The sequence below is a fragment of the Leguminivora glycinivorella genome, chromosome 14 (assembly GCF_023078275.1).
Source record: "Leguminivora glycinivorella isolate SPB_JAAS2020 chromosome 14, LegGlyc_1.1, whole genome shotgun sequence".
NCBI lineage: Eukaryota > Metazoa > Arthropoda > Insecta > Lepidoptera > Tortricidae > Leguminivora > Leguminivora glycinivorella.
The window spans coordinates 19,474,810-19,500,266 of NC_062984.1; the positions used below are offsets into that span (position 1 = coordinate 19,474,810).

At 38.2% G+C, this 25,457-nt stretch overlaps 3 protein-coding genes across 4 annotated transcripts; 2 read left to right on the forward strand and 1 right to left on the reverse strand.

The window, feature by feature from the left end:
* The first annotated feature begins 627 nt into the window (after positions 1-627).
* LOC125233659 (alpha-(1,3)-fucosyltransferase 7-like) lies at positions 628-6,898 on the forward strand. Of its 2 annotated transcripts, XM_048139727.1 has the most exons (7): positions 628-897; positions 1,297-1,559; positions 1,926-2,063; positions 4,780-4,940; positions 5,157-5,399; positions 5,892-6,167; positions 6,439-6,898. In XM_048139727.1, the coding sequence occupies exons 2-7, from the start codon at positions 1,392-1,394 to the stop codon at positions 6,887-6,889; spliced, it is 1,437 nt and encodes a 478-aa protein (XP_047995684.1). In that variant the 5' UTR covers positions 628-897; positions 1,297-1,391; the 3' UTR covers positions 6,890-6,898. The 2 variants fall into 2 exon arrangements, with proteins under 2 accessions (XP_047995684.1, XP_047995685.1); XM_048139728.1 differs by lacking the exons at positions 628-897; positions 1,297-1,559; positions 1,926-2,063 and adding an exon at positions 2,573-2,904.
* A 3,264-nt stretch (positions 6,899-10,162) lies between these two features.
* On the reverse strand, positions 10,163-18,067 carry LOC125233355 (4-galactosyl-N-acetylglucosaminide 3-alpha-L-fucosyltransferase FUT5-like). The gene is made up of 4 exons (XM_048139338.1): positions 17,890-18,067; positions 13,002-13,244; positions 11,680-11,955; positions 10,163-11,079 (listed from the first exon to the last, which is right to left on the reverse strand). Exons 2-4 carry the CDS (start codon positions 13,142-13,144, stop codon positions 10,629-10,631), a joined length of 870 nt encoding a protein of 289 aa, XP_047995295.1. The 5' UTR covers positions 13,145-13,244; positions 17,890-18,067; the 3' UTR covers positions 10,163-10,628.
* Positions 18,068-20,996: 2,929 nt separating this feature from the next.
* Positions 20,997-22,061, forward strand: LOC125233356. The gene is made up of 2 exons (XM_048139339.1): positions 20,997-21,504; positions 21,837-22,061. Exons 1-2 carry the CDS (start codon positions 21,180-21,182, stop codon positions 21,995-21,997), a joined length of 486 nt encoding a protein of 161 aa, XP_047995296.1. The 5' UTR covers positions 20,997-21,179; the 3' UTR covers positions 21,998-22,061.
* Positions 22,062-25,457: the final 3,396 nt, after the last annotated feature.

Below are 25,457 nucleotides of genomic sequence, written 5' to 3' on the forward strand. Positions count from 1 at the left end.
ACTTTAGGACCGACTAAGTAAATAATCACTATAATCAGTGATTATCAGTCTAATCGTATAGAAAATTATACCTAAGATGCCATATACAGGATGGCCCAAAAATACGTTGACAAACGTTTGTATAATTATTTTTCTGTCCTTACACGAATGATTGTCCTACAAATTAAAATGTGAGACCTTAATAATTTTTGACCAAATAAATCGAACCGTCTTCAAAATATCCTCCTTTGGCTTAGTACAAAAAATTAACGATATGCCGCTGCACTAGTATTTTAAAACATCCAATTTTTTGTTATCAATAATCGGGCTAGGGTTTTAAGGTTGATTTCAAACTATAATTTATATAAATATCCTAGGTGAATGTAGAAATATACAATATAGATTTATTATTTATTAGAGAAAAATATATTTGGTAACTTCTATATTTTGGTTTATTTCAACATTTCACTATTATCTGTCAACGTAATTTTGGGCCACCCTGTACATTGTAACCAGTCAGCCGTTATCTCCACATGGTACCTATATCTATACGTTCATCATATAGGTAATTTCCTAAAGATATCACTGGACATTCAATATAAAATGAATTAAAATGTAAATAAAACAACCACCTGCATAATTTATTGTTTTCTTTAATTGCAGCAATAATTATTTATACGGATGTAGTGTATCCAACTGCCGATTTTCAGGAGACACTGACATCTCATCTGCAGATGCCGTAGTGATATACATATCGATGGGATCAATACCCCAATTCGTGAGGAGGAATCCACATCAGTTATGGATATTTTGGATAGATGAGTCTCCAATATACAAATTTTCTCGTTCATTAACTCGGCCCAGTTACAAGGATTTGTCCAATATTTTTAATTGGGCTATGACATACAGCCCATACAGGTATATGGTAAATATTCAAATTAATAAAAGAGCCAAATGATTGCCCCAGGCGCCATCTTATGCCTATCTCCAAACTGTACACAGTTTACTATACATTTTCGGTGCTTAACAGAAAAGGAAAGTTTCATACAAACTTCCTGGTACAGTCGACTACAAAGAGATGTATCCGTTTTTTCACCTTATTACAATGCAATAAGGTGAAAATGTGTATACATCTCTTTGTAGTCGACCGTACATTTTCGGAAATTTAGTAGATTTTCCTCAACATCGTGTACTCTAATGCAAATTTTTTGAGAGATGTTTTTATTGCTTCTTTCTTTGCTTCAATTGTTTTGTAGTTATCTAGTTAAGTTCAGTTTTTATTAAATTATGTGTCTTCGAATATATTTTTTAGGACAGAATCTGATATACCGATCCCCTATGGACGCACTTTACCTCTAACACATCCGAAGACTCACTATTTAAGATTGGCACACAATGATCACAATCTAACAATGAAGATATTGGAAGAACTGGTCCCCTTCTGGAAGGACAAACGAAGCAGTGTCTTGGCTGCTATTCTGACGTCTCACTGCGTGGCGGCACGCATGCGGTTCTTGATGAATCTGAAGAAGCATATGAAAATTGACATTTATGGACGTTGTGCAGATGATCCTTACCAGGTACGAGGATATGGGATAATGGTTTATTCAATCTTTGAGGGCCTTTTTAGAATATTTTCTGTAACAGAAAAAAGCCAAGATATGAACAATATAGAGTGTTATACTGAACATGATCAATTCGAATATATCGATGTCGGACCAACCAACAGTGTATGAAACAGTGGTCTCATAGTACCTAAACGTTTCTCAGGTTTACCTATTCACTTCGTAAATTATTGCAGGTGACTTAATTTACACCCTGTATGTTTTTTCTGTCTTTGAAGAAGGATAATAAGGTGTTCGGTGGTGAAGGGATATATGTAAACTTTAGATGCTGGTGTCAGTAAGAAAACGGAGTGACTAGTCTAACCAGGGATTTTTTTTCAGGTGTCCCGGATATACTCACACAGATTGCAAAATCTTATCAAGATACTTATTCTACTTGGTAATAGAAAACTCAAGCTGTCGACAGTATATTACAGAAAAAGGTTTTCATTATGCCTACGGCAAAGGCGCAATACCAGTGTTCGTTGGTCCGTTTTTAGAAGATTACAAATTCTTTTCTGCATATAGACAGTTTTAAAACACCCGAACATTTATCATCGGAAATTGTTTCTATTACCAAAAATGTTACCAAATTGATCTCTTAACATACTTGGAGGAATCATTTTAAAGTCGTTGATGAGCATGGGTAGATTGGGTACTTCGGGACCATGGGTACGCAGTTATGCAGAATATGTGAAGCTCTAAATTACAACAACAGGTCACAAGAAGTTTACGGTATATCTGATGTCTGCAGTATCTTAGATCCTAAAATACAGTGCATATGAAACATATGAGTTTTACTTTATTGCTCATCTCAATTTATGGGGAAGAAATCGTTCAATGTCTTGGTCGTTTGGTCATTTTGATCGAAATGCACATACATACCCTCAACTATAAACTCACGCGAAAGTGTAATTTCAATTTCGTTATTACACGGACGATAACACACACATTTATACGGTATCAAAGTTACGCTCCATCGGTTGTGAGCATAAGATTACTATTTGTGAAAGTGTTAAGTGTTTTATCGATGCATGCGTTTAACATTTTTAACAAAATAATTTTGCGTAGTAAAATAAATAAAATTCACTTATTGTAAAAACCGAAGTAAAATACAAGAGTAAAAGGAATGGTGTTCAAATTTTTTTTACGTTATACGAATCTCTGTAAAATATTTTTGCTGTGTGTAAGTGTAGTGACTTTACTCGAAGTATTAATTTTGTACGCGCGTTATGGAGCAGGTTCAAAAAGTAAAGTTCTGATACCAAATTATAAGGAGCAACATCGATTAATTGTCAAAGACTTTTACGAATCGAGAAAGGTAAACTATTGAGGCTGTTATAATCTTGTTAGCTAGTGTGGGATAATAGGGAAGATTACGGCAATATTCTGCGTGCAGCACTTTTGAACATATAGTAAACATGCAATGGTTTCAAAAGATTTGTAATGTTTCAGTATTTTAACATTTTAATCAAAGATAACATTACTCCGTATTCATTCTCTTTTTGTCAAAAGTAAACATGTTACTCTGACATGACAGTGTCATGATAGGATTCTCTTTGAAAATTCCAGTGGCATATATTTATCAATAAGAATGGGTTTTAGAGTTCATAATTATTTACTGATTCGATCCTTAATGTTCATTGCTACTATGATTGTAATATTCGTAATAAATGTACATATTGAACGTATTCAACAAAAGCCTATTACTAAAATTCTACCTGTACTACATATAAACTATGGTGTCGAGACTTCAGATGATCATCAGATTATCATTAAAAAGTTTTTTGATGCTCGGAAGGTAACGGTAATTTCGCTAAGATCCATTTTGTAGATCGTCGGCTGAGACCGCGATTACTTTGCACAAAAAACCCTATACCATTCATACTTAAAGTTAGTACCTACTTGGCTTTATGCCAAGCAAATATTAAAGTAGTTAAGTGTAATAGGTGATAGCAAGTATGGAACATTGGACACTTATGAAAGATTCTTATTGACCGCCTTAGAATCAGGTTGCTTGAACGAATTTCACATTTATTTTTAAAGTTCTCTGTTGTTACCTCTCTCTATAAACTCTTTCTTATTGTTGCAACAGAGACAGCTGCGTTTTGTTTGCCACAGAGCGTTAAAAACTTAAAAATTGTTGACTTAACTAGGCTGGCAGATTAAAATATTGATGCACATAACATTACAGAACTAAGTAGCTAATAAACATGGATGGAATAGATATGGTTTTATCGTAATCGAAAGGTGATGTTTGGATATATTTGATACGATTGATAACCTGATGATTAAAATGTAGGTTATCGGAACCTGAAACGTGATCGGAACCGAAACCGGGACCAGAGCTTGAGTGCGAGGAGGAATCGTTCCTAAGTCCGATTGGTAAAACCAACGTCCACTTAAATTTGGCTATTCGGCTACTTTATTTCTATGAGAGCGCCCAACCAGAGCTCTGTAACAACCATGCTTTCAAAGTTAATATTATTATTGGGAGCCTGCAATGTCTCACTGCTGGGCAAAGGTCTCCCCCCTCTTTTCCAATCTTCCCGATCTCGGGCAGTTTCGGGCCAAAAGAAGATACGGTAGCGAAAATGCTAAAATGGAAAGGAGCCCCCCTTTCAACTTGGGAATTTTAGTTAAATATACAAATGTTATTAACTAGATTTATCGAAAAAAAAATTGTCCATTAAGAACAATTCAGTCTTTCCTCCTTCTCGACTTCTCGACTCTTTCCTCCTTCAAAACTTAATCAATCGGAACGAAATTTGAGAGTCTGAATAACAATGAAATAATCTATGTCGGACCGTTTAGCTTTTTTGGTTAATTGTTACCAATCTTGAGTATCACACCTTTTTTTTTGCGCCACAATGAAAAAGGCCGTTTTTGGAAATTTTTGATTGGCTCTAGTCTTTAAAAAGCATAATATAAAAAAAATCAAAACGGCCCGACACAGATAAAAATAATAACAATCTGTGTTGAAAAAATCATTGCTCTATCTTCAAAAACCAGGGAGGAAATAGTCGAGAGCGTTTGTATGGAGAATTGACCCCTACCGTATCGTTTTAAGGAAGCGATCCAAGTCGTCCCGCCATCGCGTGGTCTGCCAGATCCTCGCCAAGTTAATAACCCCTTTTTACTCAGGTAAAATTGAATTTATTAAAAGTCCATTTCATCCATTTCGTTTGATTTACAGGACTGGGTGACATCTAATTTGGGAACGTATTTATTTAAAAATGGAATTCAGCTTAATAATACAGCGTGGAACCAAAGCTTACATCGAGTCTATGATGTACTCATATGGAAGCATTGGAAATGGTTAAGGCGTAGACATCTTGGCGGATTTATTGAACATGAGTACGTTATATATGATAAATAAATAAGTAGAAGTAATTAATTGGTCAAGAAACAGGCAATTAACTTCTTATGTGCCTTGACAAATTGTTATTATTATGCCATATTATATAAACAAATGCTTCGCTTTAAGTACTAGAGTCGCAAGTGGAAAATTTTGGACCTGCAACAATATTTTGTCAGTAATCATTCATAATTTACAATTTTGTTTCATTGCAGCAGTAACCCTTTATACGGATGTAGTGTATCCAACTGCCGATTTTCAGGAGACACTGACATCTCATCTGCAGATGCTGTAGTAATACACATACAGAAAGGTTTATTACCCGAAGTCGTAAGGAAACCACATCAGATATGGATATTTTGGGTAGACGAGTCTCCAAAACACACTTTTTCTTTATCAACAAACCCGCCGAGTTACGTGGAGTTGTCTAATATTTTTAATTGGATTATGACGTACAGGTAAATTTTGTACTATTTATTACTTAACCTTTATTCTAAATCTTCGCCAATACAGTATCCCACTACTTTCAAAAACCGTTTTTGATATGGAACCCACCCACTCAACCTTTAAAAAATATCATTAAGATTATTCAGTGTACAGGAGGTTTGAACTAAGTAAATTATGTATAGTATCCGATTTTCATGAAATTAAAGAAGCAAAAGAAGATATTAAATATATGTATGAGTATCCGAATGAGTTTCCCAACATTGCCACGATGTTGTGTAAGAAAACGACGGTTGGATGACAACTGATTTTAATAGTTCTTCAAACATCACAATAAGTTATTCACCAAAAGTAACCATAGCTATAACGAGTTTACGAGTATATTGCTGAACAATATACTGCTCCTATGACAAAAGCAAAAGTAAATAAAACTTTTGTCATAGTCACACCGTTCTATTTTAGTTCAGCTGAGTATTTAATAAATACTTAACACGAATCTTTTTTAGGACAGATGCGGATATACCGATACCTTATGGACGCACTGTAGCTTTGTTACATCCGAAAACACACTATTTAAGATTAGATAACAATGATCACAATTTAACTAATAAGATATTGGAAGAACTGGTCCCTTTCTGGAAGGACAAACAAAGGAATGTCTTGGCTGCTATTCTGACTTCCAACTGTATTAAGGATCGCATGCTGTTCTTGACGGATCTGAAGAAACATATGAAAATCGACATTTATGGACGTTGTGCAGATGAAGTTTCCCAGAGAGACGTGTATGTAATATTGAATACAATTATATAGGTACCATTATAAATATGATGTAATCATAATCATGTTTTAATTAATATTTATTGTAATGAAACGAGTTACAAGTGTTACAACACGCACTGCACATGTTACTAAACGCATTGTCCGATAGAGAGCAATTTTCTTCTATGTTGCTTGAAGCATAATAATGAGGGAAATTTTGGATTTTTTCGCGGTAGGGCTTGTGGTAGTTAGGTAGTTGGTAATACAAATCTAATAGGTCACTATTTTTTACAGGTGCCCGGGACATTACCACGACGAGTGCAAAATCTTATCAAGATACATGTTTTACTTAGTAATAGAGAACTCTAAATGTCGTCAATACATTACGGAAAAGAGTTTCCATCACGCCTACGGCAAAGGCGCGATACCGGTTTTCGTTGGTCCGTTTTTAGAAGATTGCATAATGTTATTGCCGCCAAATTCTTTTCTACATATAGACGATTTTATGACGCCCGAACATTTAGCAGAGGAAATCGTTGCTATTAGCAGAAACGTTACTAAATTGCTTTCTTATCATGCTTGGAGGAATCATTTTAAGGTCATCAACGAGCATGGGTACTTTGGGACCATGTCCACGCAAATGTGCAGAATATGTGAGGCTCTGAACTATAACGAGAAAACGCAAAAACTTTACGGCGCATCGGACATCCGCAGATTCTTGGATCCTGAAATACATTGCGATTGAAAGACATGACATGAGTTTTGTTTTATTGTCCCAATAGGATACAGTTGTGGTGGTATGCGTGATCGAGTGCAGGAAGTTTGAATGTTTGGAAGTCTGAAATTAGAATTGTGGTGGTCTCACGCTATCGAAAGCACATTCAGAACCCGAAGCAGCAGGAGTAATCATTAATACTCCATACAAATGTAGGTATTTATGCTACTGCTTCCTTTTTAGGGTTCCGTACCAAAAAGGTACAGCAGCACGGGAAGCATGGTCGCGCGATAGACGATAAAATAGCAGGCCGTCCCTATCGCACTATTTGTAAGTGCGATAGGGACGGCCTGATATTTTATCGTGCAGGAACCCTTATGGTGCGACTGTGTCCGTCTGTCTGTCCGTCTGTCACATTGTTAAATATCTCGCAGAACTACTTATGCTATCGATATGAAATTTGGAATAGTTATAAACATTGTGAACCTCTACAAGTTGAAAGTATTTTTTTTTATTAATTAATATAAGATGAGAAATGATAGAAAATGGCCAAAATTAAAGGGGGGCAAACTGAAAATTTCAAGTAACTAGGTCAAGCGGGGTATCGTTAGAAAGAGCTCAAATTGTACATATCAAAACTATTTTTTATAATTTTTTTCTTGTGGAAAAAAAATGTTTTTTGAAGGAAAATGTAAAAAAAAATATCGTTTCCCCCCTTATCTCCGAAGTTTATCAACATAAATTTATGAAATTTTCACCAAACATAGCTATTAAAATGAATATTACAGGAAAAATAAAATCGTATACGTATCTTGAAAACTTTTTTATTTATTTATAAAAAACCTTTCAGATTTACATTTTCAATTTCAACACCCTTGCGGGTGTTTATTGTACCTGTATTTTTTAACAAAATAACAATGAAACTACCTGCTTCAAATAGAAGCAAAATGGTTAAAATCGGTTCACGCAATAAACAATTATTCCATAAAAATCATCTTCCATACTACTTAACTCGCGCGCATTAGTTCACTCCATTTGCCGATAGATGTCGCTGTACGTTGAACGCTCATTTCCTACATCGCGTTTTTCCTGATATAATGAGGTCGGTTCAGGAGCGTCCTTGCGACATGTCGTAAGTCGTAAAATATTGAAGTCGAATAGTCTTGATTTTATTTGGACGTTGTCTAACAATAAAATTGTATATTAAAATATTACTTGTTATGTGGGAAATTGAGTCTTGAGGGATTTAGTCAAATCTGTAGAGTTAGAATAGAATAGAATAGAATAGAATAGAATAGAATAGAATAGAATAGAATAGAATAGAATAGAATAGAATAGAATAGATAGAATATACTTTATTTAACATCAAATTGGACAAATACAAGATAGAGGTACATACAACACAAACTAGATGCTAAATGGGATCCCACTCAGCATGTTGCCACGGCAAGCCGAGGCGCTGATTTTCAGTGGGACCCTGACTTAATAAACTAAGCTAAGAACTAAACTAAACTAGAACGAGTGACAGCACACACATCAGAGAACAGTTAGGTACGATACTATACAAGTAAATTGACAGAGTGTCCACAATATGAAACACATGAGTTCTATGAATAACATTTTGATGATTCAACTATTGAAAGTTTGTACGTACAGTCAAGTGTAAAAATATGGGTGCGTACAACTTATCAAAAATATGTCCATAGCACTTTATGTCGGCGGAATAAGGTCTCGGTACATATTTTTGAGCGGATAAAATCGATACGTATTTTTGCACTTGACTGTAACCCTCGGTGAGCGAGTCCGACTCGAACTTGACCGGTTTTTAGGGTTCCGTAGTCAACTAGGAACCCTTATAGTTTCGCCATGTCTGTCTGTCCGTCCGTCCGTCCGTCCGTCCGTCCGTCCGCGGATAATCTCAGTAACCGTTAGCACTAGAAAGCTGAAATTTGGTACCAATATGTATATCAATCACGCCAACAAAGTGCAAAAATAAAAAATGGAAAATAATGTTTTATTAGGGTACCCCCTCTACATGTAAAGTGGAGGCTGACATTTTTTTTCATTCCAACCCCAACGTGTGATATATTGTTGGATAGGTATTTAAAAATGAATAAGGGTTTACTAAGATCGTTTTTTGATAATATTAATATTTTCGGAAATAATCGCTCCTAAAGGAAAAATAAGTGCGTCCCCCCCCCTCTAACTTTTGAACCATAAGTTTAAAAAATATGAAAAAAATCACAAAAGTAGAACTTTATAAAGACTTTCTAGAAAAATTATTTTGAACTTGATAGGTTTAGTAGTTTTTGAGAAAAATACGAAAAATTACGGAACCCTACACTGAGCGTGGCCCGACACGCTCTTGGCCGGTTTTTATTATTAATACTAATGAATAGGTATCTGGGCGTTTTCAGATAAAAAATGAAAACTTAATTTTCACGAATCCCGCCATTAAAAAGAGCAAGCATTGAAATACCGTACTGGGAATTTTTCAGAGGTCTAAGGGCCACTTGCACCAAACCGAGGGTAAATCCACCATTTTATATGGAATTTGACAGTTGACAGTGACACCCACTAACCCTGAGTTAACCATGCAAGTGGGCCTAAAGTATTGAATCTGCTAGTGATTATGAGCTTCGTTATCAGGATTTGCGAGAATTGTAGTCGGCCTCGTATAATATTTTAACAGATACGTTACGTTACCTGGGTTTCAGCCTACGATTATGCTTACCTTCAAAAAAGTTTTTGATCATAATCTGGTGGTCCTCTGAAGTCTCCGTTCTTCACTTTATCCGGCATCGGTACTGGTAGAGCTTTTAGACAGGCTTTAGAGTAGCAAAGGATAAATTGAGTGACGGTGATCATTGATCAGCGTAAGAGAATCACCTGGTGGGCTTAGGAACCGAAGCCAGATATTCATCATAACCACAAAGAGTAACGGTCCAAATATCGAACCTTGGCTGACTCCACAACGGGTATGGTGAGGTTCTGAGTTCTGAGTCAAAACGGTGTATAAATATGTTATATAGTAATGTTGCCGGTTGCTTTGATAACTGGAAAAAGAAGTTGAACAGTTTTGGCGAAAAACCTACGTTGCACAGCTAACTCAAAAGAACGTAAGCAATAAAACGGCTTACCTATTTGAAATACATGACATTCTCGATATAGAATCAAGAGCCCAGAGCCGCCAGACCAGAATCTCTTATTAACAAGAATGGAACTTTAGGATAATGTAGAGTTCGTATCGACGTGTAATTGTCTGCATATTTATAAGCTAGTTCGGCCCGTCAGCCATTTTTTTGCCGTATAAGGTTTTTTTTCTAACTTTCCTTAAATTCTCGGGGCGGACTTTTATAAATGTGTTAGAAAATACTATTAGGAATTTGATAATTATCATCTGACCATTTCCGTAGGCTGGAACTTTTTCCAGACGCTTGAAAGTCTCTCCAACTAATCCTGATTTCTCAAGGTACCAAATGATATATGGCGTAGCCAAATGGCAATCGTCGGCGCCAACAGAAATTCAGTCTGGCTCTGTCGCGCCAATACGCAAGAGCGATAAAGACAGATAGCTACGAACAGATAATTATCGTGAGCGTTCGTGAATTAGGCTAATAAGTACCCAGCAAATGATAATTATAAATTCCTAACGGGGATAAGTGTCGTACATGAAGGCTCAGCCAGTCGGCGATTAAAGGCTGAAATGATGTCGGCGATTAATAATGTTGATGAAGCTACTGGAACGATAAAATAAAACTCATATTTTTCAAATGCACTGTATTTCAGGATCCAAGAACCTTCGGATGTCCGATACACCGTAAACTTTTTGCGACTTCTTGTTATAATTTAGAGCTTCACATACTCTGCACATATGGGAGGACATGGTTCCAAAGAACCCATGTTCGTTAACGACTTTGAAATGATTCCTCCAAGTATGATAGGAAAGCAATTTAGTAATGTTTTTGCTGATAGCAACAACTTCCGATGCTAAATGTTCGGGTGTCTTAAAATTGTCTATATGTAGAAAAGAATTTGGAGGCAATAGTTTTTGGCAATCTTTTAAAAATGGACCAACGAAGATTGGTATTGCGCCTTTGCCGTAGGCGTGATGAAAACTCTTTTCAGAAATGTATTGACGACAGCTTGAGTTTTCTAATACTAAGTAGAACAAGTATCTTGATAAGATTTCGCAATCGTTGTGGTAATGTCCTGGGCACCTGAAAATTGTAATAGTTATGTTTTATAAGGATAAAAACAGTAAATGAAAGATTCCATTACTTTCTGGATAATGTATTCAAGTAATGAGTTCAATACCGTGGACGCCAGAGCATCCCCCTGTTTGAACCCAGCCTCTTCAAACTCATCGGTCAAGTTGGAAGGCGGTTTTGGTGCCTACCCTGCCCATAATTTATAGAAATTATCGGTATTTTAATAGATCTTAACATCTTAAAGAGTGCATCCCTGTTCACACTGTTATAGGCTTATAGGTATCAAAAAGTCCAAAAGACTGCCATTACTCATTACTTATATCATTCAAGTCAAGAAAGAGCCCTGAGCTGCCAGACCTTTCTAATTTTCTCAAGATTGAAACTTTCAAAGATCCAGGACCAAAAATAATTATCCCCAATATAAAATTTGTTCAGTATGCCCTATACATATATCCACAAGGAAAATTATAACCTGTAAGGTGCCTGTATATTTCTCTTCGCTTAACAAAATTATTATTTTACTCTTCATTTAGCACATGTACTCCTAAAAAGTATAGTCTGTCTAAAAATATAATCTTCACATTCGATAAACCATATAATCCTATGTACCTGCTTATTTGGTAAGGGTCATCTGCACAACGTCCATAAATGTCGATTTTCATATGTTTCTTCAGATTGATCAAAAAACGCATTCTAGCCGCTATACAGTTGGAAATCAAAATAGTAGCCAAGACATCTCTTCGTTTGTCCTTCCAGAAAGGTACCAGTTCTTCCAATATTTTAGTTGTTAATTTGTGATCACTGCTTTCCAATCTTAAATAGTGAGTCTTCGGATGTGACAAAGGTAAAGTGCGTCCGTATGGAATCGGCACATCAGATTCCGTCCTAAAAATATATTTTCGTTTGTTACTTTTAACAATGCATTACCCAACAAAATAAACCAGCCGCCGCCGCCACCGCAGCCGAATTTAATGGCATTTCTGCGACGCGAAACGAAAACGAAACGCCGTGAAAGGTAGTCTGGGCCTGTCGCACCAATACGCAAGAGCGATGGAGATAGATATCTGCGAACGTTTCGTTTCGTGAGCGTTTCGTGGTCAAACCGATCGAAGAAATCGGACACACTACAATTGACTAACTTCTATGCCACCCACGGAGGATAACATATGATCCACAAAGCAGAATATCTGGACATAGTCTAGCCATAGTTATTTTTAAGAAATAAAGTTCAGGATCTGTGTATGGCGGCCATTTAGAGAATGTGGCATGGTGCTTCCTCTAACTCCGACTTTGATGTCGAATTTAACTATCAAACACTGTTTATATCGATTTGGTTTAGGCACTGTTCAAACACCGTGAATGTCAGTTAGACTTTGGCCTATGGCAAATTTTTTTATCTGTTTCTCTCATCCTGCTTGCATCAAAAATTTACGACAATCCGGAACGTTGCTCAAAATAGCGTTTTTAGGGTTCCGTAGTCAACTAGGAACCCTTATAGTTTCGCCATGTCTGTCTGTCCGTCCGTCCGTCCGTCCGTCCGTCCGTCCGTCCGTCCGCGGATAATCTCAGTAACCGTTAGCACTAGAAAGCTGAAATTTGGTACCAATATGTATATCAATCACGCCAACAAAGTGCAAAAATAAAAAATGGAAAAAAATGTTTTACCTTCAGTAGATGGTGAAGTTCTGAAGCCGTTATACATATTTTGTTGTTAATTACATTGGATGTTTGTGTGTTTAAGCCTCTTAATTAGGTAACAATCCTCCTGATTATTTAATTAGACACTTTCTGTTGAGAAAGTGTTATGTTGACTTTAATGTCCCTTTTCCAGTCCCGTCTGAGAAGCGGTGTGCAGATACTAGCTCCAGAGAAAATAAGGAAATGTGGAAATTAAGAAGCTGTAGTTGTATAACGAACGGTAGAAAATCTACCTGTATGTCATAGCCCAATTGAAAATATTAGACAACTCCTCGTAACTGGGCGGGTTTTCCACCAAAAAATTGTTCATTGGAGACTCGTCTATCCAAAATATCCATAACTGGTGTGGATTACTTCTGACAACTTTGGGTACCATTCCTTTCTGTATATGTACCAATACGGCATCTGCCGACGAAATCGCATTGTCTCCTGAAAATCGGCAGTTGGATACACTACATCCGTGTAAAGGGTTTTTGCTAAAATAAAAAAAAAAAAAATAAGAATGGTTTTTTGAATATTTTATACCGAATTATATGTCATGTAACCTACAGTCCCTGCAGATACCAGTTTTCTGAAGACAAACGGCAGAGGTTTTTCAATATCGGTAATACCTATACCTCAAGTACATTTTATCATTATTAGTGTAAAGTCTTGCATAAAGGTTAGTCTAGTCGAGAGTGATTTGCCAACCTTATCAAATTGTCTGATCAAATCAGGAAGTGTGAAGTCAAATCAGGTTTCCTTTCGAGCTTTCCGATTTGGCTTACTGATTTTAGACCTATATCATATTTTACATTCAATTAAGGTGCGGACGAAAAATACGCATTTCTAACGCATTTGTGGCGGTCCTGGGTTCGAATCCCGGTAAGGGCGCATTTATTTGTGTGCAGATATTTGTTCCTGAGTCATGGATATTTTCTATGTATATATGAATGTATCTCTCTCTTTTGCACCACCCGTTAACTTCTCTCCGATCGCCACTCGACTATCTGAAGGTTGTCTGTAAGAAACCGCTGTTTTAGCGATAAGACCGCCTGTTGTTACCTACCACTTTGTAACCGTTTTCATTTTTGTTTTATTTTTGTAGTGTGCAATTAAAGCATTTTATTATTATTATGTCTTTCCCATCACGGAACAATGGTATTCCGGACCTTTGGGAGGCGTGCGCGGGGCCGAAGCCAACACGTAGAGGCCCTTTCGACACTTTAATGAAATGTAAGGGGTACACCGAGCGGATGTTGCCCTTGCCCGTATCATGGGACACACGCAGCGGCAACACCCGCCAGGGTGTAAGGACTATTTGAGAGTTAATGGAATCTAAAATGAACTGGTCTATTTTGATGAAAGTGATGGACTAAATACTGGGCTATGGATAAAAAACCGGACGCCTGCCTAATAAACCGGTATCCAATTTTATTTCCGGCAGACGGTGACTCGTCCCCACAAGATGGGCCCCCACAAAAAGCGACATCCAAGATGGCTCAAGGGCAACACCGGTGTGAGAACTCGAGGGTGTCGAGAGGTGTACACCGCTTTCTGCCCAGTGGCTGTTAAGCCACTGTACCAACTCGCGTCTTATGCAAATTTTCACTTCCACTCCTGGGGCATGTAGCCCTAACGACTCCACTCTGGACGGCCAGCCAAGGCAAGCCAGAGGTAGAGAGTACTGTCCTACCCACCCGCCTTACGGGTAACAGAACTCCCCAGGAGCACTCGGGTACGTGGGGTCGCTGTTCCCCAACAGCTCGCCACAAGCTGCCCTGCGTTGACTGATTGCACTGGTAAAACCAATGGGCGATGGTTATTATTATAATTCCTCTTTATTTCTTTCAAATCTTAGGCTAGGCTATTTATAATACGAATATAAAAGTAAAATACAAAACAACTTACAAAACAATAAAAAAATATAAATATATTATAAAAAACCTAACCTAGGGTGCCGCCAGCAGCGGGGCAGGGCCCAAGCTGCCGGTGGTTAGGGCTGCAAAGAGAGGAACCGTCGGACTATCCGCGCCGTGTCCAAGATCACCGCCTTCTGCATCTGACCCTTGATCCAACTACCTAGCGAGAGTCTCTCGAGATGTTGGTCGAAACTCTTCGCTATGAGACCGTTCGCTGAAACGACTATCGGGACAATAATCGTCGAATCAACATCCCACATGGCAGTTATCTCGTAAGCCAAGTCTAGGTACTTACTGGATTTGTCCTTCTCGGCTTTCACGAGATTCTCATTATGGGGGATGGTGATGTCGACGAGCACGGCCCGGCGTTGCGATCGATCTATTATGACAATGTCAGGCTTATTGGCTACAATAGTCCTGTCAGTGATAATAGATCGATCCCAATAGAGCGTGGCACGACCATTTTCAAGAACTGGCGCAGGTAAGTACTTGTAGTACGGTACTTCGCGGTCCACAAGGCCGTATTAAATAAATAAAAATAAAAATACGTTTATTACCATAACACAAAAAGAGTACCCACAGCAATGGAATAAAATAAAAAAGTAATATGCTAATTCACTTAAGCTAAGCAAAATAAGAGCTAAGTACATTTTTTTTTTCGTGCTTGGTAAAAGGATTCAGGTCTCAACATGTGCTAGGTTATAATACCCAGCGTTGATTTTCAGACTGATCCTTATTCCGTTGCCAGGGTTAACATCGTTAGTAACAATAATTACGAGTTTTATTTATAATGTATATCTCTATGCCAAATAAATATTTTCTATTCTACTGTATTCCAAATCTAGAGTTGCAGAAGAAAAAAAAAAATCGTTGTGAGGGGCGGTTCGCGCAATTGTGTGTGCGTGTGTGTGTGTGTGTGTGTGTGCGTGCGTGCGTGCGTGCGTGCGTGCGTGCGTGCGTGCGTGCGTGCGTGCGTGCGTGCGTGCGTGCGTGCGTGCGTGCGTGCGTGTGTGCGTGCGTGCGTGCGTGCGTGTGTGTGTGTGTGTGTGTGTCTGTGTGTGTGTGTGTATGTGTGTGCGTGTGTGTGTGTGTGTGGGCGGGTGGGTGGTGTTTGTATAAATATAATATAATAGACGACAATTATATATTATTTTGTAATAATTAAATGATTTTGTAATTTATTGTATTGTATTGTGGATTTAAGCTATATTTTGTGGTTTGTTTTACCTTACTTTCTATATGTAAATTTGTTCATGTAGTTATATGCTTAATTGATTTATTTATTTTTTGTATTTGAAGAAGGTATGTTTTGGTTAGTTTTTTAAATTTCAGGAAATGCATCGGCTGTTTTAGTGGTGGCGGTAAGTCGTTCCAAATTTTTGTTGCAGCGAACTTAAAGCTCCCTCTGAAAGACGTTGACTTGTGTTTTGGAATTACCAGCTCAAGCTTTCTGTGTGTTCTCAGCGGTCTATTGTGTATATCTTTAATCCATTTTAGTTCATCAAATAGGTAACGTGGTGTCTCTGACTCTATAACTTTTCGGACTGTAGCAGCAAGGTGCAGGTGCCTTCGACTTGCCATGTTCAGTATACTTTTGCTGTTGAGGTAATTTTGGTATTGAAGAGCAAGTTGCTGGTGAATAATCCTGGCTACGAGATTATGTCTGTGCAAGTACTCGCCGTTAGCAAGATGAGAACAACCGGAAATGATATGCCTGAGTGACTCTCCGGGACGGCGACATGCCCGACAAATGTCGACCGTACCGTCCTTCAGGATATATTTCCGGTAGTTGTTCGTAGTTGTTCGTTCGCAATTGCACAGGCAAAACCCTCGGTTTCTCCGAAGAGGTCCCCGAATCGTAACCAGTTCACCGATGCGAGCAGGTCTACATCGGGTCCCGTGAGGGCCTTGTAGAACCGCCCGTGCAGCTGCTTGCTCTCCCATACCGCCTTGCGGTCCGCAGTACTTAGTACCACAGGTTTGCGCCAGTTCTCTTTCGCCAAGGAGAGCGGCGTGAGGTTTCCGTCAACTGCCACCACATCACGATGCATCCCACACTCGTTGTTAAGGAAGTAATTCCTGAGATTGTACACCTCACGGTTGTGGAGATCTTTATTATTATTATTATTATATCGTCGCTTAGCACCCATAGTACAAGCTTTGCTTGGTTTGGGGCTAAGTTGATCTGTGTAAGGTGTCCCCCAATATTTATTTATTTTATTTAATTTAAATCTAATATCTGAGACTGACACAGATTTCTTTCCTGATAAATTCTGTTGAATTGAGCATCCCGTCTTAACTAACTTTAACTTTCGCTTGATCAAACTAAATTTACTTTTTACAAGCTTTTTCATAATCACTTGTTCTATATCTATTAAATAACTTACTCGTGTTCAATAAATCCACCAAGGTGTCTAATCTGTTGACATTCCCAATCAACCCAAATGGCAACTTTAAAGACACGGTTTAAGCTTTGCTTCCACGCTATATTAAATGGTTGACCATATTTAAACAAATACGTTCCTAAATTAGACGTCACCCAATTCTGTGGATCAAACGAAAATGGATTTTATGAATCACAAATTTATCCGAGTAAAAGAGTTATTAGGTAGTATTATTGTGTTTATGCATTTATCTGAGTTTATTTCTTCATCTACTACAAGTAGACCAACTTTTCTCCGCTCTCCTCAGCAGTAAGTAGGTATGTTTTCTCCCAAAAAATATTCTTTCAAACTCCAGTAGAAAATGGCGTTACGTTCAAATTTCTGCATATGTATTTATTTATTTCAATTTACAACAAAAGAGTACAAATGGTGGACTTAACACCTTGAGGCATTCTCTACCAGTCAAACATTGGGCTTAACAGAAACATTAGAGCATTCTATAACTTGAAAAATTATACAAGGCAGAGATCATGGCTTTCCACTTGCTATGATCTCGACATACCTCTTTCGTGCCATTCCACATATAGGTACGGTACACTCGTCAGTTTAAGGTGCTTCTAATTTATATTTCATCACAGAAAGTCCGCTGAGGCACGTTGAAAATGTCTGGCGCAGCCCGATTCCCGACGGTCGGTGATAGGATTCCTACATAAGTGTTCATCCGAAGTGCTAACGGGTTGGATATGGAGCTTCTAGAGATATTCATGCTGCCAAGTGACTGTGTCTACCATTTTGTATTTTTGCTACAGTATGAATGCTACCTAAATGTATGTTACCTTTCGAGCTTCAAAATAGCGTTTGATGACAATCTGATGTTCCTTCATAGTCTCCATACTATAGTTTGTAACTGGTATTGGCACAAGTACAGTTTTATTATGTGGCCATTGGATCAAGTTACGTACGTGTAATACAAACATTACAATAATAGTAGTTGCAATGAATATTAATGATTGGTTCAACAAAGAATTATAGATTCTAAATATCATTACTGTTATTTGTTATCAACACAGCGAATTTCTTAAATATTATCCTATTTTACTAGTCAATCTAGTCATCATATTTGTGCGTAAACTGATTTGTTTAGAATATCGAAACATTGTAAAAGTAATGTCAAATTTTCTGCTGTCAATTTAACGTTTTTGTCCGAGGTTTTTTATAATGTCCATAATCAAAGTGATTGTGATTTTTACTTTTTTTGCCAATCTCTAAAACATTACTTTTGCAAAAAAGTTATCAAAACAAATAATCAGAAAGTATCAACACTACATATAGTGTTGTCTCTTTTATATAAATTTATGCGAGAAAACGGGGCAACCGTACGATCTCGCCACTTCTTAATAAAATTGTTTTTCTTTTTTGCCAGGCTGTGGTGATTACCTTGTCTTTAACATCCTCCTTGTGTTATCCCGGCATTTGCCACGGCTCTCCCATGAGGTCCGCTTTGACAACTAATCCCAAGGTTTGGCGTAGGCACTAGTTTTACGAAAGCGACTGCCATCTGACTGATTGTCATCTGAAAGTCGCACGCGTTTACCGCTAGGCCACCAGCGCTTATTTCCTTTGCCTTTATAAGAACAATAAAATGAAACTCATGTTTTTTAACTGCACTGTATTTCTGGATCCAAGAACCTGCGCATTTCGGATATACCGTAAACTTTTCGCGACCTCTGGTTATAATTGAGAGCCTCACATACTCTGCACAAATGGCGGGACGGGGTCTTGAAATACCCATGCTCGTTAACTACTTTAAAATGATTCCTCCAAATATGATAAAAAAGCAATCTAGAAACGTTTTTGCTGATATCAGTAAGTTCCAATGCTAAATTTTTGAGTGTCTTAAAGTGGTCTATATGTAAAAAAGAATTTGGCGGCAATAGTTTTCTGCAATCTTCTAAAAAGGCACCAACGATGACCGGTATTGCGCCTTTGTCGTAGGCGTGATGGAAACTCTTTTCTGAAATATATTGACGACAGTATGAGTTTTCTATGACCAAGTAGAACAAGTATTTTGAGAAGATTTCACAATCGTTGTTTTCATGTCCTGGGCACCTGGAAAAAATAATTGTAACACTCCGATTTATTGACAACCAAGCCGTGATGCTAACATGAGTATTTGAGTAAGTACTATTAAAACAAAAGAATGTAATGGGTAATGGCGTGTATGATCGTAATAACCAGACTAATTAAGAAACAGACCTCATGTCAGGAGACGAAGGCGAGATCAAAAGGGTCAAAAGGGTTTTCATTCACGAAGGCAAATTTTGCCTCCGAGTGAAACACAAAGTCGAAAAAAATATTAGCTGCAATTATATCAATCAAATTCAGAGTAAATCAAATGAGTGTCGATGCACATTTTCATTTTATAGGCCTGTCGGAGATCCAATATGTTTTCATCACATTTGCTGTTTAAAGGTATCATTGCGTCTACGTGTACTGAAGCATAATGTACTATTTTATTCCCAAGGGAATAATGGATTTAGTTTTAAAAATTAATACAATCCGTACAATACTTCAGGCAAAGGATGTTTCAATCTGCCAAGGATTTTTATTGCACAACCAAAATTTTACTATTAAGCTGTAAAATATATTATACGGTATGAAAAATGCATTTTTTTTATGTTTTACAATTTTTTCAGTGTGTTTTGCATTTATTTCGTAAAATTTAACTCAGATAAATTGTTATAATTTACAATCTGACAATATGCTCTCTACTCGCGCTTGACCGCGGGCGTACGCGAGGCACCCACGGTTGCCTAGCAACGGAGAGTACAACAGATCAAAATAAAGTACAGTTTTAGTTCAATTATATGATTTATATGCTTTTTTAAACGTTGCATTTAATTTATATGTGTTGGAACTTACGTAAGGTTATAAGTTTATTAACTATGAAGTTCGTATGTGTACCACTATAAACTCTACTGGTTGAATAGAATCGTTTTCTAGACAATGTCACATAATGTAAACATGTCAGTTTGGTTCAGTTCGTTTGCCTGTGCGGTCGGCACAAATATACATTGGAAAACTATCTAGTATTTTATTTACTGTGTCCACGGATATTTCCAAGTTGGTAGCAGATCATGCAGTAAATTTTCTACGATAGTAATAATTTTCCGAAGTGTTCGCGTGAAATTTCATCAAATTATTTTCGAAAATTTTCGCAACAAAAACAAAAGATGGCATCTGCCAGTCAGAATGGTTTCATCGAAAAACTGTCTGGAATACAGAATTATTCATCTTGGAAGTTTATGATGCGGATGGTGCTTATCCACGATGATCTCTGGGAGTGTATAAGCACGCCTGAAAATAAAAATGAAGACGCGAAGAAGCAGGAGAAGGCGCTCGCGAAGCGTGGATCAACCTGCAAAAGGCATACGAGGATCGAGGCTTGTCACGACGGCTCGGACTGCTACGCACATTGTTCGCCATCAAACTGAGCGAATGTGGTAGTGTGGAGGTTTACGTCAACAAGGTCATGGATATATCGCAACAGCTGAGCGACATCGGGAAGGCATTGGAAGATGACTTCGTGGCCGTGATTTTACTCAGTGGCTTGACAAGCGATTACGACCCGTTGATAATGGCTCTAGAAAATTCGAACACGTCACTGTCAAGCGAAAATGTCAAAGCCAAATTGCTTCTAGAAAATTCAAGACGCAATGAGAAAAGTGAAGATGCTACGGCTTTTGCAACTCGGAAAGCACGCAACCCAATTAAATGCTTCAGATGCAAAAAGAGTGGACACACCAAGAAGGATTGTCCAGAAAACTCTGACGGCAAGGAGAGTGGCAAGAAAAGCCAGACGATGCTTACTGCTTTGGCCGCAGGAGCCAACCGTGACGTTTGGTACGTCGACAGTGGTGCGGCACAGCATTTTTGCAACGATCGCAGCTTTTTATCAGATTTTACTACTGATAAACCAAAGAAGGTATACATCGCGAATGGTGAAGCCTTATTGACAGCTGGGAAAGGAACTGCTCAAGCTTTGTTAAAGGACAATAGTGTGAGATCTATAAGTAATGTGTACTTAGTACCTAAATTGTCTGCAAATTTATTATCTGTTAGTGCTATGGATAGGAAAGGTTACGAAATTGTGTTTCGTTCTGGCGTGTGTAAAGTTTACGACAAAGGGCAGGTTTTAGCTACAGCTACTCTAAGAGATGGTATTTATCAACTCGATGCCATCGAAACTCTTTCTGCTTTGTATAGCGAGCCATCTTCGCAGGCTATGTCTTTGTTTTTGGGTACAGGTGACAGCGTAGCGGTGCCGACTGCTGCCGTGAGCGTGAAGCAAGCGCCACAGATCCCTGCTACTGGAAGCCAGTCAACACAACAAGTTTGGCATCGACGTCTATCTCATCTGAACGCCCGCAGTATGGAGTTACTGAGAAAAGGTATGGTCACTGGTATTTCTTATGACAACAATAATTTTGAGTCGTGTGTTTCCAGACTAAGTATTTGAAGAAATCTGAGACCAGGGCTAAGGAAATCCTTGGATTAGTTCATAGTGAATGGGACCACTACCGTGCCCGTCCATAGGTGGGAAATTATTTTCTTGTTCATTGATGACTTGTCAAGAAAAACATTTGTTTATTTTCTTAGGCGGAAGGATGAGGTTTTTGAGATGTTTAAAGAATTCAAAGCTCTCGTGGAAAACCAAACCAATAAGAAAATAAAAGTTCTTCGTAGTGACAATGGTGGTGAATATGTCAATTCTAAATTTCAGAAGTTCCTGAAGGCGCATGGAATTCAACATCAGACCACGGTTCCAAGGTCATCAGCTCAGAACGCAGTCGCGGAACGCGTGATAAGAAGCGTTACGGAGAAAGCCAGATGCATGCTTCAGGAAGCAGGCTTGAAAAAGGAATTCTGGGCAGAAGCGGTTAACACCGCCGTCTACCTTAAGAATCGCTCTCCGACTAAGGCTGTGATGGGCAGTACACCAGAAGAAAAGTGGACAGGTAAAAAGGAAAATCTTAGCTACCTGCGCATTTTTGGCTGTCAAGCGTATGCCCTTCAGCACAAACGGGACAAACTGGATCCCAAAAGTAAGAAGTATATTTTTGCCGGATACTGTGACGATACCAAAGGTTAAAGATTGATAGATCCGGAGAACCCGAAGACTGTCATAAAAGCTAGAAACGTGATTTTTCTAGAACATGCTTTTTGGAATGACACTTCATCAGATGAGTATGACAGTTCACGTTACACTCAGATTAGTTTGACGAACAATGTAACTGTCACTGATAATACTCAGGTGCAACCCGCTTTACCCGTTTTACCCCAAGAGCCCGCAGAAATATCTGATGAAAACGCTCAAGATAACAGCGTCATTACAACAGATGATTCTGAGAACAGCAGTGAGACCCCAGATGACCCTGCGGATGAGACATATGTCCCAGGTGATTCAACACTGGAAGACTTGGAAAACTCTACGGATGGAACGAGTGAGTTTGAGTCTGCTAATATAGCAAACACTGTATGCAGTGACAACGGGGACCCTCTAACAGTTCGCGAGGCGCTGAGTGGCCCGGATGCGAGTAAGTGGAAAGCCGCCATGGCGGAAGAGTATAAATCTTTCATCGATAACAAGTGTTGGACTCTGACTGACCGCGATGCGAAGCAACGGCCTGTCAAATGCAAGTGCATCTTTAAAAGAAAGCTTGGCCTCGATGGGGAAATACTGAGATACAAAGCGCGCCTTGTTGCAAAAGGTTATACCCAGAAATACGGTATTGATTACGAGGAAACGTTTTCTCCTGTAGTAAGATATTCCACTATACGTACGTTACTAGCTTTAGCAACGGAACATAACATGAATATCGAGCATCTTGATGTAAAAACGGCGTTTTTGAATGGAGATTTAAAAGAAACCGTTTTTATGGAGCAGCCAGAAGGCTATAAGATTAAGGGCCAAGAAGATAAAGTTTACAAGTTGAATAAGGCCATATACGGACTGAAGCAAGCTTCGAAGTCTTGGTATGAGAAAATAAATGGCGTTTTGACAAACAAAATGAAGTTCAAACGTTTATCTTCCGAAACTTGTGTTTATGTCAAGTCGAGCGGGAAATCCATTATTATAATTGCGCTCTATGTTGATGACATAATGTTGTTTTCTTCAGCTGATTGCCGAGATACGGCTGGAATCAAAGAAAAATTAAAGAAGGCATTTGAAATCAAAGACTTAGGGCCAGCTCATCACATTCTTGGAATGAGGCTTTGCAGACAGAATGACGAGATTACTCTAGACCAGTCAAGCTATATTAAGAAGGTGCTAGAACGATTTCATATGTCGGATTGCAAACCTGCGCGAACACCTATGGAAACAGGTCTGAAGCTCGTGAAATCTACAAAGAGAGATTGTACGCACGACTACAGAGGCCTGATAGGATGTCTAATGTACATAGCGGTATGTACGCGACCAGATATTGCGCATGTTGTCAGCTCACTCAGCCAGTTCAACGACGCGTACGACGAGAACCACTGGAAAGCGGCGAAACGCGTTCTTCGCTATCTGAAAGGTACGCTTAATCATTGTTTAAGTTTTCAGAAGTCAGGTTTAGACATCGTCGCATATGCTGATGCTGATTTTGCGTCAAATGAGGTCGATCGCCGATCTTATACCGGTTTTGTGTTCAAAATCGGAAATTCTACGATCTCATGGGAGAGTAAGAAACAAAAGACAGTCGCTCTTTCAAGCACGGAGAGTGAGTACATGTGTCTGTCAGATGCTTGTAAAGAGGCTCTCTTTCTACGCAAGTTTCTGTTCGAAATTTACGGGGTACAGTATAGGATTACTTTGTTTAATGACAATCAGTCTGCACTGAAATTGTGTGCTAGTTCTATGTACCACGCCAGAACGAAGCACATCGATGTACGGCATCCTTCATCAGGGAAATCGTTGAGGAAGGTACTGTCGTTTTGAAATACCTATCAACTGATGAAATGGTGGCCGATGTTTTAACGAAACCATTGGCAAAAGAAAAACATGATAAGTTTGTTAGTCATTTATTTGTATCATTAAATAAGTGACTTGGCTCTAAGCAATATATTATATACTTGTGAAGGTATAGTTTGTTTTAGATCCGTTTCATGTATGTTTTGACTATTTGTAGTTTTATATGTTACGGATTTATCGATACCTTTGCTATGCCTATTTTTGTGTTGTAGGTAATGTTTTCTTTTTAGACAGCGGATGTGTCTAATATCTTTGCTTAGACTATTATGTGTTTAATGTATGTGATGTACATGAGTTTATATTGGTTCAAGGGCCAATGTTGGAACTTACGTAAGGTTATAAGTTTATTAACTATGAAGTTCGTATGTGTACCACTATAAACTCTACTGGTTGAATAGAATCGTTTTCTAGACAATGTCACATAATGTAAACATGTCAGTTTGGTTCAGTTCGTTTGCCTGTGCGGTCGGCACAAATATACATTGGAAAACTATCTAGTATTTTATTTACTGTGTCCACGGATATTTCCAAGTATATGCAGTATTTTCGTGTTTGTTTTCGTTCAAAAAGTGTTTGTTATCAAAAACAATGGATTTAATATGAATAATCTGATGTAGATCAAGATACACTACTGGTCGTGCCGCCGGTTGAAGGTTTTGCCTTATGACTGTTTCCTCTGTATTTTTCTCTCAAATGTGATGAAAAACATTGTGTGTAACTCGGGGAGTATGAATATTACTAACTCGAGTCTTTAAATCGCTCCGGCAAGCCGTCGCGATTTAACTTACTCTCGTTAGTAATATTCAACTTCCTCCCCTTGTTGCACAATGTACTATTTCGCCATTTTTGGAAAGCCGTTTAACACATTACATTTTCAGGTGACTTAAACAAGGAACAGAATGAATAAAGGCTTTTAACCGCCTTCCAAATCTCAAAGGAAGGGGTTTTCAATTCGTCTGTATTTTTTTTTGTTTAATGTTTGTTCCTCGATATCTCCGTCGTTACTGGACCGATTTTGAAAAATTTTTTTTTGATTGAATGTATATGCATACAGATTGGTCCCATTTTTCTCAGAACCCAGTTTTGATGATGGGATCCTGGAGAAATCGAGGAAACTCCTCAAATCTGAAAGGCATACATATGGTGATTTTTGTGTTTTTAAAGGAACAGCATGCATTTACGTACGGAACAGTGACATTTGGTGCAGTGGAACTCCTAATGATGGTCAGAATGGAACTCCTCAAATTTCACACACTTATAGTGACTTTGGTATTTTTATAAGAACAGCATGCACTTACGTCCAGAACAGTGACATTTGGTGCAGTGGAACTGCTGATGATGGTCAGAACGGAACTCCTCAAATCTGAACGGCACACTTATAGTGACTTT